Source organism: Coregonus clupeaformis, chromosome 21 (genome assembly GCF_020615455.1).
Source record: "Coregonus clupeaformis isolate EN_2021a chromosome 21, ASM2061545v1, whole genome shotgun sequence".
NCBI lineage: Eukaryota > Metazoa > Chordata > Actinopteri > Salmoniformes > Salmonidae > Coregonus > Coregonus clupeaformis.
In genome coordinates this window covers 24366018-24388261 of record NC_059212.1, presented here as the reverse complement: position 1 = coordinate 24388261, position 22244 = coordinate 24366018, and the positions used below count along the sequence as shown (strand labels likewise).

At 45.8% G+C, this 22244-nt stretch overlaps 1 protein-coding gene across 1 annotated transcript in view; it reads left to right on the top strand.

Moving 5' to 3' along the window:
• The window catches only part of LOC121535131 (chromodomain-helicase-DNA-binding protein 7), an 83725-nt gene that overhangs the window by 11432 nt on the left and 50049 nt on the right, over positions 1–22244 (top strand). Inside the window, exon 2 of the mRNA XM_045206263.1 lies at positions 9763–11772. Within this exon, the coding sequence (XP_045062198.1) occupies positions 9940–11772 (1833 nt within the window). The 5' untranslated portion in view covers positions 9763–9939. The remainder of the gene's footprint in view (positions 1–9762; positions 11773–22244) is intronic.

The window sequence follows — 22244 nt, the reverse complement described above, 5'->3', positions numbered from 1 at the left end:
TTCAAAAGTTTGGGGTCACTTAGAAATGTCCTTGTTTTCCATGAAATTAGTTTGAATAGGAAGTATAGCAAAATGAATAGGAAATGTAGTCATTGACAAGGTTAGAAATAGTGATTTTTAATTGAAATAATAATTGTGTCCTTCAAACTTTGCTTTCGTCAAATAATCCTCCATTTGCAGCAATTACAGCCTTGCAAACCTTTGGCTTTGTAGTTGTCAATTTGTTGAGGTAATCTGAAGAGATTTCACCCAATGCTTCCTGAAGCACCTCCCACAAGTTGGATTGGCTTGATGGGCAGTTCTTACGTACCATACGGTCAAGCTGCTCCCACAACAGCTCAATAGGGTTGAGATCCGGTGACTGTTCTGGCCACTCGATTATAGACAATACCAGCTGACTGCTTCTTCCCTAAATAGTTATTGCATAGTTTGGAGCTGTGCTTTGGGTCATTGTCCTGTTGTAGGATGAAATTGGCTCCAATCAAGGGTCCACAGGGTATGGCAAAATGGAGTGAAAGTCTTCCTTCTTCAAGATCCCTTTTACCCTGTACAAATCTCCCACTTTACCACCACCAAAGCACCCCCGGACCATCACATTGCCTCCACCATGCTTGACAGATGGCATCAAGCACTCCTCCATCTTTTCATTTGGTCTGCGTCTCACAAATGTACTTCTTTGTGATCCGAACACCTCAAACTTCGATTCGTCTGTCCATAACACTTTTTTCCAATCTTCCTCTGTCCAGTGTCTATGTTCTTTTTCCCATCTTAATCGTTTCTTTTTATTGGCCAGTCTGAGATATGGCTTTATCTTTGCAACTCTGCCTAGAAGGTCAGCATCCCGGAGTCGCCTCTTCACTGTTGATGTTGAGACTGGTGTTTTGCGGGTACTATTTAATGAAGCTGCCAGTTGAGGACCTGTGAGGCGTCTGTTTCTCAAACTAGACACTCTAACGTATTTGTCCTTTTGCTCAGTTGTGCACCGGGGCCTCCCACTCCTCTTTCTATTCTGGTTAGAGCCAGTTTGCGCTGTTCTGTGAAGGGAGTAGTACACAGCGTTGTACGAGATCTTCAGTTTCTTGGCAATTTCTCGCATGGAATAGCCTTCATTTCTCAGAACAAGAATAGACTGATGAGTTTCAGAAGAAAGTTATTTGTTTCTGGCCATTTTGATCCTGTAATCGAACCCACAATTGCTGACGCTCCAGATACTCAACTAGTCTTGCTTCTTTAATCAGCACAACAGTTTTCAGCTGTGCTAACATAATTGCAAAAGGGTTTTCTAATGATCAATTAGCCTCTTTAAAATGATAAACTTGGATTAGCAAACACAACGTGCCATTGGAACACAGGACTGATAGTTGCTGATAATGGTAATGATAAATCTATTTCGGATTCCTTTGCCATTATTACACCATACGAGAAAGGTTCCAAACGGCAGAGAGAAATCACAGATTCAATAACATTTCACGTCGCCAAAGACATGGTACCAATTAACACAGAGGGTTTTAAAAACATGATCCTGTCACTTGACAAGCGGTATGTAATGCCATCACGCAACTATTTTTTGCACAAGTTGAAACAGAGCTGTCACAAGTGGAATATTATACAGCAACAACGGACTTGTGGTCCAGCCGGACAACGGAGCCCTACATAACTCTGACCGTACACTTTATTAATGAGGACTTCCACCTGAAAAAGTCGCTGATTGCAAACTGCAAAGGGGGATCATACATATATCCTGTATTTTTTTCATATCGCAATATATATCGCAGAAAAACAAAATATCGCAATGTCAGTTATTTCCAATATCGTGCAACCCTAACATGCATGTTATTCAAACTGCTTGCGTGTGGCAACGAGTGTCTGCGTAGCCATTTTTTATGCTTGCCGTGCTGCAAGTCCCGACTCTCCCATCTCCTCATTGGTTTTAGGAGCATATAGCCACGTGGGTGATTGAAAGATGAACTGAGGTCCACACTCCAGTTGGTGGCGGTAATTTACTTTAAAGTTGGTTGCCAACTGCCATATAAAGTCCATAGAAGACGATTTAAGGAGGAGAGATTACTAGAAACGAGCTAGGTTTCCCCTTTTAACTGTATATTAATTGTCGGAGTAGAGTACACACGATTTTGTGACTCAAAATTGGTGAAAATTATACCAAGATCAAGAAGAAAAAAAACCTTTTGCATTTCAGGTAAAACAACAACCCAAAGTTTATATCCCAGGACAAATAAGCTAGCAACAGTAAGCTAGCTAGCTTAATGTCCATAAAGAATATTTCATGTTTTTTTCGACCTGTCCCCAAATGAATATAGTTGGTTCAGAGTTCGTTTTGATATTTCAACCTGCGTGTTCTGATCGCGTCTGGTGTGGATGGACAAAATCAACATGCGGACGCACGTGCGTGCCCGGTCTAGTCAGCATGTTAACCATCTGATTGGGACACACACCATGAGGCCCAAACCATTGCTGTCATCAGCACAGCTGCATTGTGAATTAATGTGGAATTCTATGCATTTTAACAGAAAACCGCAAAACGTAAGAGAAATTGTCCATTTGTCACATCCTTAGTGATTAGTGGACAACACGTAGTCTAACCCCAAGAGAGCAAGTGGTGGTGGGAATGTGCGGGTCTGATATTGAAGGATGGTTGTGGTGGTCTTGCTGTGTGTGTGTACGGGCAGGTGACTCGTCGTAGTCTCCAGCATCAGGGCATGCCTGACCGCATGTCACCAAACACTCATTGATTGGCACCCAGCCCGCTGACTGAACTCTCTCCACCTCCCCCTCTCTCTCCACCTTCTACTCTACATATAGCTTGTTCTCTCGCCCTCCCTCACACACACCTAAACCTCCCTCTCAGACACACACACACACACACACACACACACACACACAGAGAGAGACTCTTGCACTGAGCCACATCTGTCACTCTAGAGGGAATTAGGTGAATGGTCAGCCCTCCGGCTTAGACGCCAAATCTGATCACAGGGATTCAAATTTGCAGCTTTTGGCATGGCCCCGCTGCGCACCTCGCTCACCCCCCTACTACCCCACACCCCTATACACACACTTACACCACCCCCTCTCACCACCCTACACACACGCACATGGATACACACACTTACACCGCCTCATCTCCCCCCCCGACGGTGCAATGTCATAGGGAGGCTGTGGGAGTGAGCTGCTTAATGGGAGAAGAGGAGGTGATTTATGGGCCAGGAGGAGAGGAAGCAGGGCAATCCTCTTCCTGCTCTTAGCGGGAGCTGTGAGGTGATGAAAGCAGCTAGTGTTGTCAGGGCCCACAGGCCCACCACACTGGAGCCCTCTGCTCTCATTCTGGGCCGTTTTAAATCATAGCAAGGCTCAGTCTTGTGAAATGTAGGCCAAAGCACGCAATAGATAGTTTCCGAATTAATTTTATTTTGATATGAATAACGTCCCTTTGCCTTGTTCTCTATCATTCTTCTCAAGTATTTCCCTCGCTGGCCCAAGTGGAATTAAATGAATTTGTGAGTGTAATTGTTGAATGCTATGGCCATTTCCCTACTGCTTTATTTTCGCTCTGCTTCTACTGTGTGGCTGAAATAAACAACATAGGGCAAGGTAAAGAGCATGATGGTGGGTGTATAATTGTAGGTGTTCAATTGTAGATGAAGAGTATTAAGTGGTATAATGGTAAGATGTCGTAGTCTGTGCTGTAGGCCTATATGGCGGTTTAGAAGCAATGTTCAATCACTTCCGTAGATATACATTTTTTCCCACCTTTATTTAACCAGGTAAGCCAGTTGAGAACAAGTTCTCATTTACAACTGCGACCTGGCCAAGATAAAGCAAAGCAGTGCGATAAGGTCGGGGGATTGTGGAGGCCAGGTCATCTGATGCAGCACGCCATCACTCTCCTTCTTGGTCAAATAGCCCTTACACAGCCTGGAGGTGTTTTGGGTCATTGTCCTGTTGAAAACCAAATGATAGTCCCACTAAGCCCAAACCAGATAGGATGGCGTATCGCTGCAGAATGCTGTGGTAGCCATGCTGGTTAAGTGTGCCTTGATTTCTAAATGATTCACTGACAGTGTCACCAGCAAAGCACAACCACACCATCACACCACCTCCTCCATGCTTCACGGTGGGAACCATACATGCAGAGATCATCCGTTCACCTACTATGCGTCTCACAAAGACATGGCGGTTGGATCCAAAAATCTAATGTCCATTGCTCGTGTTTCTTGGCCCAAGCATGTCTCTTCTTCTTACTGGTGTCCTTTAGTAGTGGTTTCTTTGCAGCAATTCGACAATGAAGGCCTGATTCACGCAGTCTCCTCTGAACAATTGATGATGAGATGTGTCTGTTACTTGAACTCTGTGAAGCATTTATTTGGGCTGCAATTTCTGAGGTGCAGTTAACTCTAATGAACTTTTCCTCTGCAGCAGAGGTAACTCTGGGTCTTCCTTTCCTGTGGTGGTCATCACGAGAGCCAGTTTCATCATAGCGCTTGATGGTTTTTGCGACTGCACTTGAAGAAACTTTAAAAGTTCTTGACATTTTCCAGATTGACTGACCTTCATGTCTTGATGGACTGTCGTTTCTCTTTACTTGTTAGAGCTGTTCTTGCCATAATATGGACTCGGTCTTTTACCAAATAGGGCTATCTTCGGTATACCACCCCTACCTTGTCACAACACAACTGATTGTCTCAAACGCATTAAGAAGGAAAGATATTCCACAAATTAACTTTTAAGAAGGCACACCTGTAAATTGAAATGCATTCCAGTTGACTACCTCATGAAGCTGGTTGAGAGAATGCCAAGAATGTGCAAAGCTGTCATCAATGCAAAGGGTGGCTATTTGAAGAATCTCAAATATAAAATGTATTTTGATCTGTTTAACACTTTTTTTTGGTTACTACATGATTCCATATGTTATTTCATAGTTTTGATAGTCTTCACTATTATTCTACAATGTCATTTTTTTTGTGTAAAAATAAAGAACCACCCTTGAATGAGTAGGTGTGTCCAAACTTTTGACTGGTAGTGTATATATACATACTACACTACCAGTCAAAAGTTTGGACACACCTACTCATTCACTTTTAAATGTAAAAAAAAAAAAAAAAACTTTATGAAAAGTCCCTGAACTAAACACATTTTCCCCTCATAATTTAGATCACAGTGCAGTTATCACAAAACATATTATTTCCCATGTTATAGCCTAACTAGACGAAACGCTATAAAGGCCTGTGGAAATGTTTAATTTAAATGAAACCAGAGAGGAAGAGGCAAACTTTAGGCTACTTTGGTGAATCTGCGAGGCATACAAGACATTGCAAGATACAGATTACCAAGACCTATGCACACAGTTAGGCCCGCGAGTGGCACAGCGGTCTAATGCAATGCATCTCAGTGCTTGAGGCGTCACTACAGACCCCCTGGTTCGATTCCAGGCTGTATCACAACCGGCCGTGATTGGGAGTCCCATAGGGCGGCGCACAATTGGCCCAGCGTCATCCGGGTTTGGCCGGAGTAGGCCGTCATTGTAAATAAGAATTTGTTCTTAACTGACTTGCCGAGTTAAATAAAGGTAAAAATAAAATTGAAAACAGTTATTTCTGCCTGCCCCCTCCTCTCTCTCCCTCGCACTGGCTCTCCTGCTCTTTCTTTTGGCTAATGGCTAATGATGTGAGTGTGTGTTCAGTCTGTTGTGTGTAGAATATCCTAGTCTATTCATTGATGAGAGGCCCTGCTTTACGGAAGTGAAAAATTGCAAGCCAATAAATTGCGAGATACATCTTTTGATTGCCGATAGATGGTCCTAGTGCACGGTTCTGACTGTCTGCCTGGTGGCCGACCTGCCTATACTGAGCCCCTCCCCTCTCTCTCCATCCCTCGCTATGAAAGATGCGAGTGTTTGTGTTCTCGGAAGTACGGCAACTAATCAGTCTCCTCCGTTCCAAAAATACTGCATCTTAGGATTCGATTTCTAGAGGAATCGAATCTTGAGACTCAGAAATGTGAGTCGACACCAGGAATCGACGTGCAAGGAGTCGAGCAATCAATTATTTTGGTGTCGACTCTCCACCAGTTGGAAAAATGTCAAAGACAAGCGACAGCAGCGAAGTCCTTTATGGCAATACTTTGAAGTTAAATGAGAAGGAAATGCTAACTTTGCGAGGTGGAATTGAGGTACAGTAATGGTAGTACAGGTGCAATCTTTAACTATCTGAAAGGGACGCACCATGAGAACCAAACAGTTGCTGGCAGCTGAATTGTGAATTCACATGTAATTTTGTGCGTTTTATCGTTTTAACAGAAAACCATTAACAAAATGGCGGTTGAAACGGTATGTTTTTTTCCTCCATTTGTCACATCCCTAGGACACTCGCAATGGCTGCCTGGTATTGTGACGCAATTTCTATGGTAATGTAGAGTTTTCATTCAAATTATGTTAACTGATATAGCTCATGCAATGAATTTTACTTCCTGCTTTGCTCCTATGGGTACACTCGCAATGGCCTCCAGTCCACCCATTATGCCATCATTGACTTGAAATGGGACGCCCGTTTTATTCATTCTATTTCTATGGCAGCACATGCAGTCAGGAACAGAGGAGAAATGGTGCATACAAAAAATATTTATTTTTTGTGCTATTCTGACAGTTATTACGGTGACCACTGTAATTTCTGCTCAATTGTTGCTATCCAAAATTCCATGACCGTCATAGCCCTAATATCTGTTACTATATCTTTGTTACTGCGTAGGCCTACATGGCGGCCATAGACACTGTAGTGTGAGTCTGTGTTCACCACAATAAACAGGAAGTCTGACAGCTCCAGGCATGTCACGCCGCTCCACTCTCCGCCACATTGGTGGCTCACTCCGGATGTGACATTACGCACGCTTCTTACTCAATCATGTTTCGTCACTCTTTCTCTTTCTCTCTCTCGCTCTCTTTCTCTCTCTTTGTCTCTGTGTGTGTCAACACTCCCCGCTGTGTTGTGGTTTGTCTTTTAGAGATCTGTTACAGTTTGTTCTTTATTCATCTAGTGAGTCGCCCAGCAAGTTTTTCTTTTAATTCCTTTTGTCTGAGGTTGTTGCTAAAGCTTGTTGTGTTGCAACTTGCGAGCATCATTCTCTCCTTTTGAGATGTCTTTCCTTTTTGAGTTTGAGAAGGTGAAATTCAGTGTGTCTGAATTGCGTTTTACGAATGCTCACCGGTATGTTAATGTAGCCTTTTTGAAGAGTTGCTGTTTAGCAGGAAATTGCTTCCCCTCTGCTCATTGACTAGAAAGGTCAGTGGTAGTAGTGCGTGGGGCTGATGCTAGCAACCCTGTGGAGAGGCTTGAAAGAAGGAGGAAAGTTGGGGGTGGGGCAGAGGGAGGGGAACAGAGGAGGGGGGGATTCCCTAGTGGGGGAAGTTGAAGTGTTGGTGAAGTTTCGGGCGACACATTCCTTCTCCCCACTCGCGCACACAAGCTACATACTAAGTAAGACCCCACCTACGTACTGTGACACACACACACACACACACTATCCTCATCACACACAAGCTTACACTAGGACCCTATATTTTTTTGCCTGATTCAGTTTTCTCTGTTTTGTTTTTCCAGGTTTCTGTTTCCCTCCCTTTTTTTCAGGTTTTCACTCTCAAAATGCACTCTTTTTTTTAATAGAACATTCAAGGTTGTTGTTTTTCTCAGTCCACAACAATGTTTAAACCACGTCAGGAGACCATTTTTGAGGTCTGGAAAAAATTGAAGAAATGTAATGCAAGTGCACACCAGGAAGAGACCATTGTTTGGTTAAGCCGTGTTGCTGTAGTGCTCATGTGATTGCAGAGTTTGCAAAACAAATGGCCACTCGAATGACGCAAATAATCATGATAACATTCTGCCAGGTAGGCATAGGCTACTTTGGTGTTAACATTTAATTGAGGTTTTTGGGAAAGCCTTTCCATCTCTACCAGAAGAAGGTTATCATTAGCATCATTGCTAACGTTTCAGAAAGTTGCATGAAAATACGAATCGCTGATGCATTTTGTTAATGTCTTATGATTCACTTAGGCAGATTCATGCATTTTCCAATAAGTTCAATAGATTCAGTTGATTTCAATAAATGTAATATTGTTGAATTCCGTTTGAATGTCTGGACAACGCTGATTTTATATGGCCCTACTACACACACAGCCTCAAGCCTAGCCCACACACACGCATCACGTGTTGAGTTGGACACCCAATCCCTGTGCTAAGTCTCCTTTCAGCCTGGTTTATCTCCCACCTCCATAATACCCCCTGCTCATCTGATTACAGAGCTCAGGGGACGAGCAGGTTGAGGACACATGATTAGGGATAAAATCGAATTGCGATTTCTGTACAAAATATTGCGATTTTACACTTGGCTAAACTTTTGGTGGAACCATAGAAATAGAATGATCATTCTAATTTTATAGTTAGAAAACAGTGGGAATGCATGACAATGGAAGTAAGGGAGATGGTTGTGACTGAGTAGGATCCAAATTGTTTCCCAGGGGACCCTAATTAGGTTTAAATAGAAGGGTACATTCAGACAATGGGTACATTCACCTTTCCCTCTGATTTTAAGAAGCTGCACAAGCAACACTGATGTACTCCACCTCTCGTACCGGCCTGTATAAGAGCGAAGGTTTGCTAGCAAGATCAGTGGATTTAGCTAGCGATTAGCGTTAGGGGCTAACACACATTTTCGATGCACATTTGCAGCTTGCTAAGACCAACTAACTAGAGTTTTGCAGAGAGAGAGTTACACAAATGAATAGTATAATATAGAAAACGTGGATTTATATTAGAAGCAAAGTGGAAAACTGCGTTATTATTGTTTGGAAAAATCTGTTGACTGCATACTGTTTGGTCAATGCATGCAGAGTGAATCTCGAGCACGAGGAACTGAGGGCGGGTCTTGTTGTGTGTGGGATTGTGAAGTGCTCAGGGGCGAGACTGAGCGAGAACTCCGTCAACTCGAGCAGTGTCACGAGAGCAGTAAATCTAAAGTTTTAAAAAATGGCGTTACAGACAGCTAAGTGGCGTTAAAAAATATTGCAGCATCTTGCGGTATGGATATTGTGCATGTCAATATTGCAATTTCTATTAAACATTTTATTTAATCGTGCAGCCCTACTCATGATGCACCCATAAACACACACACACACACACACACACACACACACACACACACACACACACACACACACAAACATGTATGCACTCACTCTTACACACTCACACTCAAGAGCTCTGCCTCTCTCTCCTTCCCTCTCTCTCTCTCTCTCCCCAACAAAACACACATACACACACACGCTTGAGCAGGTGGCTCCCCTCCTTGTATTCTCACATCTGCCGGGCTGATCTGGCAGCTGCTGCTGTTTAAACACCCCTGCTTCTGCCCAGGCCTTTGTTCTTTTCCAACCAACAACCCATTCTAAAGAATGAATGAGTTTAGGCTTGTGTGTGTGTTGGAAGAAAATCTTTTGTTTGAAAGCAAATGGAAACAGAGGTGGGGTGGGGGATGGGGATGAAAGGGCTATGGAGGGGGGTTTAACAACTTATTAAACTGCTAAACATGTGCCACTTTTTAAGAAATCTAATTCAGTTAGCAGAAGGTTAAAGAACAGGAGTAGGGTTGCACAATGGACCTGATATAGCCCATTCTAATACTCTGTTCCTATCTCTCTCTTCCCCCTCTCTGTCCTCCTCTTCCTACTGCTCTCCTCTCTCTCCTTCCCTCCAGGTCCCATAACCTGGCTTTGCCTGACACTGCGTTCTCATTCTCTGAGAGAATTAGGGAAATATGGAGTGACATGCTGCAGATTAGTTAGCGGATTAGCGGCTTTGAGGACATCCACCTCTGTGTGAACGCAGATTCCCTGGAGCTCCGCTCCCCCCAGCCGCCAGGTCCCCAGGAGCCATGGCCGACCCGGGGATGTTGAGCCTGTTCGGGGACGACGCCAACCTGTTCTCGGACGGGCTGGAGGGCCTGGGGGACTGTGGCTTCCCCCAGGGCCAGCCCAACCCAATGGGGCAACAGATGCCCCACGAGCACCAGGGCTATGGGTCGCTGTCCTCCAACTCCCTCCACCACACCTCGCAGGCCGTTCCCGGACAGCCCAAGATGGGCCACCCCTACGACCCCTTCGCGGGCTACGAGCAGCAGCAGGGCCGGATGTTGGGCAACGGCCCCGCCGTCAACGGCATGGCATCCCCACACTCGCGCTACCACAACAACCCCCAACAACCTGGAGGGGGGCACCACGTCTACCCCGGAGCGCAGGGTGACGGGCTCGGCCAGCCATTCCCTGACGGAGGAGCCGTGTGGGGCCCCCAGGCTGGCCCCGGGCAGAGCAGGCCTCCATTCCAGCAGCAACAGGCTGCCGCCCAGGCCCCCTCCCACCAGCAGCACGGCCCCTCAGGGCCCCAGGGCCACGGCCACCAGATGGGCCCCTACATGGGCCGTGCCGACTATGCCACCATGCAGGGCCACCCTGGCCAGACCCAGACGCCCCCTAGGGTCAACCACTTCCCCCAAGGTATGGGCCAGGAACCAAACCACTACATGGGCCACGTGGGGCTCCAGCAGAACCCCAGTATGACAGGTCCCCCCATGCGCCACCCGGCCCAGCAACAGCAGCCTCCCCAGCAGTTCCTCCACCGGCCCGGCCAGGGCCCCGTTCACCCCCAGGAACCCATGGCCTCCCACACCCCTCGCTTCCCCCACAGCCCCTCTCGCCAGCAGCAGGTCCTGGCCGGGAGGCCCCACCAGAACATGGGGTTCAACATGCACGGCCAGGCTGCACCCCCTGGTGCTGTAACTAGCTCAGGGCAGTACCCCCCCTATCCCCAGTACGGCAACCTTAATCAGGGATTAGCCGGCACTGCAGGGATGAGTCCTGGGATGAGCCTCAGCAGCACCAACAACAACAGTAACGCCAGTGGGCCCATGGGGCCAGCCCAGGTCCCGCGCTACCCCAACGTAGGGGGGCCCCCACAGCGCTACCCTGGCCCACAGGTACACCAGCAGCCTGTCCACCCCAACCAAATCACCGGACAGCCTATGCACCCTTCCCAGCCCATGCACCCCTCCCAGGCCCAGGCCACCCCCCAACAGCAGCCCCACCTCCCCACACCACCTCAGGGATCCTACGGCTCTCCCCCCTCCATGTCCCCCATGAGGGGCATGGGAACCCCGGGGGGAACACCTCCGCCTCAACAGGGCCGCCCCTCTAGTGCCGGCCTGGCTCCAGAGGTAGGGGGCTACCCAGGAGTCCCACTCCAGGCCCCTAGCCCCATGGCCCCCCCTCAGAGAAACCCCACTCCCATGGGTGCTCAGCAGCCACACCCCCACCTGCAACACCACCCTCAGCACCCCTCCCACCCACAGCAGCACCCCCACATGCCCCCGGGCCAGCAGCTATACCCCGGCATGCCCCCTAACCAGCGAGTCCCACTCGGCCAGGTGAGACCTCCAGGTCCCATGGCCCACGGTGAGCCTCCAGGACCCCAGGACCAGCGGCTGCTCCCTCCCCAGCAACAGGCTCCCAGACCTGGGCAGCAGCTGCAGCCTCCTCCCATGGCCTTCCAGCAGCTGCAGCAGGTGCACCCCGCCCAGGCCGCTTTGCCCCCGTCACAGGCCCAGACACACCTGGCCGGCCCCCACCACCAGAGCTCCTCGCCCAACCAGCCACCCTGGGTGCCGCCACCACACCAGTCGCCTCCAACCCTCCAGAAAGTGCCTCACATTCAGGTGAGTTTGCTTTGATGTGGAGGTTTGTGTGTGTGGGTTTTTGTGGGTTTGTTTTCATGTGCGTGGGGGTATGGGTGCGTGTGTGTGTGGGTCTGTGACATTTAAAAACTCAGTGGTGCTCTGGGTGGAGGTTGAATGGGTGTTTTGAGGTGTGTGTGTGTGGGAAATGGATTTTTACAGCGGTTTGTTTCCTCTCCACTGCATATCCTGGCCCTCCCCAAGACCCAGGCGCCACAGTGCTAATCTCCTAAACCCCTCCCACCCCCACCCCCTCTCCCCTCTCTCTGAGGGGGAAAACTCCCTTCCTGCTCTCTAAGCATCTCTCTCCTCCCCCGTCTGCTCTCTTTCCGCCTGCTCTGCTCTCTCTCTCTCCCTCTATTCCCTCCTCACTTCCCTCTCTTGTTTGTTTAATTCTCTCTCTCGTTGTCTGCCCCTCTATATTTTTCTCTTTCCCTCCTATCCCCCGTCTCGCTCTTTCTCTCTCCCTCTGTATCTCTCTCGCTGTATCTCTCTCTTTCTCGTTCTGCTCTCTGTGTGTGTTTTCCTTGTCTGTCTCGGAGGACTCATGCGTGAGTTAATGGTGTACAGCAGGATGTGCCCTGTCGGGAGGGAAGGGGGGCGGGGGAGGGAGGATAGGGGGGAGCCAGTGGGGAGTGGAGGTTAGCAGCTCTCAATAGTTTGCTGTGTGTCCTGGCTTCCATTCGCTTGTTTTGTGCTCAAAGCCTCTTTCTCTGCTGACCCATTCACATACAATGGCCGCCCTGTGGCAGCACACACATCCAACACTTAGCATCTCTATTAGTCCTCTTCCTCATTCACACCATCACCACTCTCCACTCCTCCTCTTCCCTTTTACCAGCAGTGGCCCCATCCCCCCTGATATCGGGACTCCGATCAGGGAGTTTTGTGGTTGACATTTAAGATGTCAGAGTTAATTTGCCCAACGCGAATGACCTAGATGTTAGGTACACAGTAAAGCCTCATAGCATCGCTTCGGTCCCTGGCTGCAAGAATGTACCCCCGTTATATGTTAGTCTGGCTGAGGGAAATGCGCCCGAGGACGTCTGATGACCATGACGGCGTTATTGTTCCTGTGGTGGATCTGATTTTTCACCCCGGTCGCGGTAGCAGTGTCTGGCTCTTCAGCTCTCAGCTCTGCATCACTACTCTCTAATAACTTAATAGGGTTCCTGAAAGTCAGACACCAGCGCCTTTAGCTCTCAGCCGTGTCTGCCCTGGCTGCTGTAATATGGTTATGCAGGGTTCCATATTGCGACCAAAACAGTCGCATTTGCGGCCGTTAAACTTGGCAGTGCGACACACATTTTGAATTGGTCATAAGGGTGCCAGTGATTTTATTTTTTTGCCTTGATGATGTTTATTTTTATTTTTTTATTATCAGGATTTACTCAAACAGTAATGTGCAATTGACCAAAAATAAACCAAATTTCTGAAGTGTGCGTAGGGCCTATAGGTCTACCACTTTGTGTAGCCGTTAGCAATGCTAATGATAGCCTAACGGTCTTTGTGTAGATGGAAATGCAATTTGGGCTGCAATGCGATTTAAAACAAAAAAAAAGAAGCAATCCAGTGTCCATTTGTTTTGATAACTACAGTGAGGGAAAAAAGTATTTGATCCCCTGCTGATTTTGTACGTTTGCCCACTGCCAAAGAAATGATCAGTCTATAATTTTAATGGTAGGTTTATTTGAACAATGAGAGACAGAATAACAACAAACTAATCCAGAAAAACGCATGTCAAAAATGTTATAAATTGATTTGCATTTTAATGTGGGAAATATGTATTTGACCCCCTCTCAATCAAAGATTTCTGGCTCCCAGGTGTCTTTTATACAGGTAACGAGCTGAGATTAGGAGCACACTCTTAGTGCTCCTAATCTCAGTTTGTGACCTGTATAAAAGACACCTGTCTACAGAAGCAATCAATCAGATTCCAAACTCTCCACCATGGCCAAGACCAAAGAGCTCTCCAAGGATGTCAGGGACAAGATTGTAGACCTACACAAGGCTGGAAGGGGCTACAAGACCATAGCCAAGCAGCTTGGTGAGAAGGTGACAACAGTTGGTGCGATTATTTGCAAATGGAAGAAACACAAAATAACTGTCAATCTCCCTTGGCCTGGGGCTCCATGCAAGATCTCACCTCGTGGAGTTGCAATGATCATGAGAACGGTGAGGAATCAGCCCAGAACTACACAGGAGGATCTTGTCAATGCTCTCAAGGCAGCTGGGACCATAGTCACCAAGAAAACAATTGGTAACACACTACGCCGTGAAGGACTGAAATCCTGCAGCGCCCGCAAGGTCCCCCTGCTCAAGAAAGCACATGTACAGGGCTGTCTGAAGTTTGCCAATGAACATCTGAATGATTCAGAGGAGAACTGGGTGAAAGTGTTGTGGTCAGATGAGACCAAAATGGAGCTCTTTGGCATCAACTCAACTCGCCGTGTTTGGAGGAGGAGGAATGCTGCCTATGACCCCAAGAACACCATCCCCACCGTCAAACATGGAGGTGGAAACATTATGCTTTGGGGGTGTTTTTCTGCTAAGGGGACAGGACAACTTCACCGCATCAAAGGGACGATGGAAGGGGCCATGTACCGTCAAATCTTGGGTGAGAACCTCCTTCCCTCAGCCAGGGCATTGAAAATGGGTCGTGGATGGGTATTTCAGCATGACAATGACCCAAAACCCAAAACACACGGCCAAGGCAACAAAGGAGTGGCTCAAGAAGAAGCACATTAAGGTCCTGGAGTGGCCTAGCCAGTCTCCAGACCTTAATCCCATATAAAATCTGTGGAGGGAGCTGAAGGTTCGAGTTGCCAAACGTCAGCCTCGAAACCTTAATGACTTGGAGAAGATCTGCAAAGAGGAGTGGGACAAAATCCCTCCTGAGATGTGTGCAAACCTGGTGGCCAACTACAAGAAACGTCTGACCTCTGTGATTGCCAACAAGGGTTTTGCCACCAAGTACTAAGTCATGTTTTGCAGAAGGGTCAAATACTTATTTCCCTCATTAAAATGCAAATCAATTTATAACATTTTTTTCCTGGATTTTTTTGTAGTTATTCTGTCTCACTGTTCAAATAAACCTACCATTAAAATGATAGACTGATCATTTCTTTGTCAGTGGGCAAACGTACAAAATCAGTAGGGGATCAAATACTTTTTTCCCTCACTGTATCACAAGTGCGTTACAGACAAAGGCGGTGCGTCCATAAGCTAAGCTTCCCCTAAAGTAAATTAAATTGTCAATGATATAGCCTAATTAGCCTACTCCTGTCTATACATATACCACATAGATTGTTGAGTTGTGACTGTCAGTGAAAAGTAGAGGCCCAGCCAGGCATATCACAATATTCCATCATTGTTTGGAAAACTACAATGAAAAGACTGTCTTTTTATAGTTATCAAAATTCTCAACTTAATTGATTGAACAGTATAGCCTATCTTATTGGCACCAGAAGAGAGCATTGGCCATATCCCTGGTGAGTGTGCTTATTAACTCTATCATTGTTGGGTCAGTGCCGCTTGAAAGTTCGTTTTTGGATAATTTCCTCCTCCAGATTAGATAGATGTCATATTGTAGGCTATTTGTGTCTCCCCTTCTCGTAGGCCTATTATATGGATCAGACAATGTTGTTTTTATTGATCTGTTAGTCACTGGCAGCAGAGTAGGCTACCCTGTAATTTGTCATAATAAAAAATATTTTACTAATATCTCAGTCATATAAAGTGTAGTAGAATTGCATGAAATGTGTTAGTAAAAGGCCATGAAACGTATCTGATATAGCCTAGGCCTACTCTATGCCACGACACGCTCAGCCATGCATTGAAAGGTATTTTTTGCGATGATGCAGGGAATGCTTTATTATAAAGGTGCATTGTTATGGGAAAAATTGCTTCCCCAAACTTGAAATACGCTCCGCCAACACTCCAGAGTCCAATGATGGCGAGCTTTACACCACTCCAGCCGACGCTTGGCATTGCGCATGGTGATCTTAGGCTTGTGTGCGGCTGCTCGCTCATGGAAACCCATTTCATGAAGCTCCTGACGAACAGTTATTGTGCTGACGTTGCTTCTAGAGGCAGTTTGGATCTCGTTATTGAGTGTTGCAACTGAGGACAGATGATTTTTACGCGCTTCAGCACTCTGTGGTCCCATTCTGTGAGCTTGTGTGGTCTACCACTTCGCGGCTGAGCCGTTATTGCTCCTAGACGTTTCCACTTCACAATAACAGCACTTACAGTTTACCGGGGCAGCTCTAGTAGGGCAGAAATTTGATGAACTGACTTGTTGGAAAGGTGGCATCCTATGACGGTGCCATGTTGAAAGTCACTGAGCTCTTCAGTAAGGCCATTCTACAGCCAATGTTTGTCTATGGAGATTGCATGGCTGTGTGCTCGATTTTATACACCTGTCAGCAACGGGTGTGGCTGAAATAGCCAAATACACTAATTTTGAAGGGGTGTCCACATACACTACCGTTCAAAAGTTTGGGGTCACTTAGAAATGTCCTTGTTTTAGAAGGAAAATCATTTTTTGTCCATTAAAATAACATAAAATTGATCAGAAATACAGTGTAGACATTGTTAATGTTGTAAATGGCTATTGTAGCTGGAAACAGCTGATTTTTAACGGAATATCTACATAGGCGTACAGATGCCCATTATCAGCAACCATCAGTCCTGTGTTCCAATGGCACGTTGTGTTTGCTAATCCAAGTTTATCATTTTAAAAGGCTAATTGATCATTAGAAAACCCTTTTGCAATTATGTTAGCACAGCTGAAAACTGTTGTGCTGATTAAATAAGCAATAAAACTGGCCTTCTTGAGACTAGTTGAGTATCTGGAGCATCAGCAATTGTGGGTTTGATTACAGGCTCAAAATGGCCAGAAACAAATAACTTTCTTCTGAAACTCGTCAGTCTATTCTTGTTCTGAGAAATGAAGGCTATTCCATGCGAGAAATTGCCAGCTTCATTAAATAGTACCTGCAAAATTTGATGATATTTTAATGGACAAAAAAATTGATTTTCTTTCGAAAACAAGGACATTTCTAAGTGACCCCAAACTTTTGAACGGTAGTGTACATACTAGTATGGAGCGCACTAAGCAGGTTTCCGTAAGGTGGCTCTTCCCATTTCATTAGCAGGTCGCATTAATTCTGTCAAGATGACTGTACTACCTATGTTCTTGAACTTATTCCAAATGATTCCCATTTTTATCCAAAGTCGATGTTCAAACAACTGGACAGCTGCATTTCCAACTTCAATCCACGAATGAGGAAGGTATATCTAGAGAGACCTAAGCCCGCAGGCAGGCTGGACCGTCCCAGTTTTTTACACTACTACTGGTCAGCGAATACAGTGCATTCAGAAAGTATACAGACCTTTTCCCTTTTTCCACATTTTGTTATGTTAGTCTTATTATAAAATTGATTAAATAAAGAAATTCTCATCAATCTACCCACAAAACACAATAATGACAAAGCGCAAACAGTTTTTTGGTAATAAAAAAAATAAAAAATAAAAATAAATACCTTATGTAAGTATTCAGGCCCTTTGCTATGATACTTGAAATTGAGCTCAGGTGCATCCTGTTTCCATTGATCATCCTTGATGTTTCTACAACTTGATTGGAGTCGACCTGTGGTAATTCATTTGATTGAACATGATTTGGAAAGGCACACACTTGTCTAAGTAAGGTCTCACCGTTGACAGTGCATGTCAGAGCAAAAACCAAGCCATGAGGTCGAAGGAATTGTCCCTAGAGCTCCGAGACAGGATTGTGTCGAGGCACAGATCTGGGGAAGGGTACCAAAAAATGACTGCAGCATTGAAGGTCCCCAAAAACACAGTGGCCTCCATCATTCTTAAATGGAAGAAGTTTGGAACCACCGAGACTCTTCCTAGAGTTGGCCAAACTGAGCAATCGAGGGAGAAGGGCCTTGGTCAGGGAGGTGACCAAGAACCCGATGGTCACTCTGACAGAGCTTGAACTCTTTGGCCTGAATGCCAAGCGTCACGTCTGGAGGAAACCTGGCACTATCCCTACGGTGAAGCATGGTGGTGGCAGCGTCATGCTGTGGGGATGTTTTTCAGCGGCAGGGACTGGGAGACTAGTCAGGATCGAGGGAAAGATGAACAGAGCAAAGTACAGAGAGATCCTTGATGAACCTGCTCCAAAGCGCTCAGGACCTCAGACTGGGGTGAAGATTCACCTTCCATCGGGACAACGGCCCTAAACGCACAGCCAAGACAACGCAGGAGTGGCTTCGGGACAAGTCTCTGAATGTCCTTGAGTGGGCCAGCCAGAGCCCGGACTTCAACCCGATCGAACATCTCTGGAGAGACCTGAAAATAGCTGTGCAGCGACGCTCACCGTCCAACCTGACAGAGCTTGAGAGGATCTGCAGAGAGGAATGGGAGAAACTCCAAATAGAGTTGAGCCAAGCTTGTAGTGTCATACCCAAGAAGACTCAAGGCTGTAATCGCTTGCAAAGCTGCTGCAACAAAGTATTGAGTAAAGAGTCTGAATACTTATGTAAATGTGCTATTTCAGGGGTTTTAAATAACCCGATGTCATCTCTGACTCTGGAAAAGGTTAGGTACACTGTGCTTGGGTCCCAACAAAACTTTGACTTAACCTGGCCCCCATTCATACAATACGTGGAGAGCCTGTCTTTTACATAGTGTAACTTGTATATTTTAGTAAGCAGTCATGTCTGATCTAGTGGCCATATATTGTGATATGGTTTTTATTTGTATTTTTCCCCATTGTTTTTGTTTCTATCATTGTCCATTTCTTTGTATTTAATTTACTTTTCTGTGATACCCTTGTATGATGCCTTGGAGGGGTGGGTGGAGGAATAAGGGGTTGGGATTGTTGTACTGTTTTTCTTTCTGTTCTCATATCTGAAAATCTATAAATAAAGTACATAAACAAATGGGTGTGACCGAACATGTGCTGGTGCCACCAACTGAAAAAGTTAGTGTAGAACCCTGTTATGGGTAGCTAGTAGAGCAGGTGGCATCAACTTTTCCAACCGAACGACACAATGCCCGTTTTTTTTCCCATCAGGCAAGGAGGCAGCAGAACAAGTCTGTGGAGACTACTCTGATTCATCATTTCCCCGTCTGCCAAAGCAATGATGTGGGAAACAATGGATTACCAAGCTACCTGGAATATTATGAATGTATCTGTCTGCCTTGTGCCTACAGAGTTGGAAAATATTGCTTTGCATTTTGGCGGTGCCGGCTATATGTATTTCATTATAAAATGCTTTACGAGGGCCATAAGCTGCACCTGCAAGTGTTGAAGGCTACAAGTATGGATGGCATTCTTCAGTAGCATTGCATCCATAATGATCCCATTCAGAGTATGGACAAGTTTAAAAAGCCCATAGATTTTATGAGTAGATGCTAGCGAACTGGACAGATTTGACGGAGTTAATGTCTACAAAGGTCTGCTGGAACTGGCACATGTTTATCACTTCAGCTCCCACTAGTCCATTTTGTTTTCAAGGGGATAAACTGAAAGATGAATTCAAGAGTACTTTTGAATAAGAAAAGGTATCTTTGCAGATTCTCTGCCTTGTCAAATTCAGCTGTTGTAGGAATTATGTACCTGGTTAGCTCATAGCTTTCTATTCATTCCTGGCTAAAGCATAGTGAATGTTATTCTTTTTGGTTGGCATCAACAAAGTCAAATTAAGTTAATGTTTTAAAGTCAGTTCCCTTATTCCTTGGGGCTGTTGGAACACCAACTTATCCTCCAATGACGGTAAGGCCCATTTTAGGATATTCAGCCCTGTCCCTCAAGTACTCCAAAAGACTCATAAGGTGCCCCACCCTCTCCAAAAACCACAACAAAAGGAAACAGCAGTTGATGGGTGTCTGGGGTCTTTTACACCCCTAGGCCACAGGCCTGCCATTTTGTTTTAGGAGTGTTGAATTGGCATCAGAGATGGGACGAATTTTCTATTCAGAAAAATTAATTGAACAACCAGCATTGTAAAGAAATCTCCTGAATTGTAATGAAACTGAACTTAACCATGATTGGCACAGGGCTATTGAAAGACAGGGGGTCCCAGGAGTTTCTAACCCTAGCCTGGGAGCAAAACAGGGTCTGCTAGTTGCAAGGAATTGACTAACCCCAGACGGTCAAGCCAATGGTTCTCGATCACCAGAGACTATACAGTTGACTAAACATCTTGCCTGTTATTTGTAATGCCATCGTTGTCCATATTTTATGCTTCCTTCAAGGAATACTGAATATGAAAAATGGAGGGCCATATTTGTAGCGTTGCAATGGCTTAGTTCACCCTGGAAGTGTTGTGGTGAAGGACCACAGCCACTCAGCAGCAGTGGCCGCCCTCTGCTCTGCTCCTTCAGGGAGTATTTAGCTCAGAGAGCGAGCACTTTGGCTGCCAGAATAACCGGCACGTCACTCTTCCCCCTCTGAGAGATGAAACCCAATACCGGCCGTATCGTATTCTGCGCTGCTGCTGTCACATTAGCGATGCAGTGAGTGCGTGCGTGCACCGGGCCCATTGTCATTCATGTGATTGATTATCGGGGAAGCTGGGCAAGAGGAGACATTTATCCGTTAAAGCAGCAGCCCAAGCCCTCCTCTCTCGCCTCTCTATTTCTATGGCCAGCCTGGCTTCTGCACACCTCTGTTTGGTGATGGGCGTGAATGCATTCTGTGACCTTGGTGATGTTTGGCATGCACCATGCACCCAATCTGTCTCTTCACTTGTTTACAGAAAATTTGCATTTGACTGCCGCGGTTGAGGTTCCTCAAAAAGTTTTTTGTCTTTGAGCGATCTGCAGGCATCCGAGATAAAACGAGCATGCTACAAACGGGACCTCATCTTTCATTCTTTTGAATTTCCTTCCTTTCTTTCTCTACTCCCTTTAGTGGAAATACTTGCACACACTCAAACTAGCTCAGACAAGGGATGTTTTTGAGACTCCTTCGGAGAGAGCTGTGGCATATTGCAGTAAATTTGCTTATGTCCATAAATGCACTCCCCCCCTCCTTTTTTTTTGAAGTATGGATATAATTTATTCGTGTCATAATGCCTTCGCCCCATCTGCTACTGGGACTGCGGGCAGCTGGAAGCCCCAAACAGCTGCCAACGTGTTTCCTGTCAGCCCAGCTCTACTGGGGATAGAGAGCAGGGGAGAGGAGAGCTAGCTCTGTCTCTACAAGAATAGAGGCTAGATTAGAATGATGAAGTCCCCCCTCTCTTTAGGAATAGAGGCTAGATTAGACCTAGCCCCTGACTCGCTATAGGAATAGAGGCTAGATTAGAACTAGCCCCTGACTCTTTAACAATAGAATTCAGATTAGAGCCAGCACAGTCTGGATAATTTGCATGTATTGTCTCTATAAGGCTAACTTGGAGATTTGCTCTTTCTCTATAGACCTATCGGTTTAGATTTAGTAAATTGTCTCCATGCTGAACTAAAGAATAAACCAAATTGTATTTGTCACATGGTTCTTAAACAACGGGCGTAAACTAACAGCGAAATGCTTTATTACGGGCCCTTCCCAAAATGCAGAGGAAATGATAGAAAAATAATAACACAAGGAAGAATTACACAATGAGTAACGATAACTAGGCTATATACACGGGGTACCAGTACCGAGTCGATGTGCTGGGGTATGAGGTAATTGAAGTAGATGTGTACAAATAGGTAGGGATTAGTGCTGAGCGATTAACCAAAATGTGTTATTTTTGGGGGGTTTTAAACTAATTGACCAACGTCGGTTCAATTACACTGAACAAAAATATAAACGCAACATGTAAAGTGTTGGTTTCATGAACTGAAATAAAAGATCCCAGAAATGATCCATACACACGAAAAGCTTATTTCGCTCAAATGTTGTGCACAAATGTGTTTACATCCCTGTTAGTGAGCATTTCTCCTTTGCCAAGATAATCCATCCACCTGACAGGTGTGGCATATCAAGAAGCTGATTAAACAGCATGATCATTAGACAGGTGCACCTTGTGCTGGGGACAGTAAAAGGACACTCTAAAATGTGCAGTTTTGTCACAACACAATGCCACAGATGTCTCAAGTTTTGAGGGAGCACCCAATTGGCATGCTGACGACAGGAATGTCCACCAGAGCGGTTGCCAGATAAATGTTCATTTCTCTACCTTAAGCTGCCTCCAATGTCGTTTTAGAGAATTTGGCAGTATGTCCAACCGCCCTCACAACCACCGACCACGTGTATGGCGTCGAGCGATTTGCTGATGTCAACGTTGTGAACAGAGTGCCCCATGGTGGCAGTGCGATTATGGTATGGGCAGGCATAAGCTACGGACCACAAACACAATTGCATTTTATCAATGGCAATTTTAATGCACAGAGATACCATGACGAGATCCTGAGGCCCATTGTCGTGCAATTAATCTGCTGCCATCACCTCA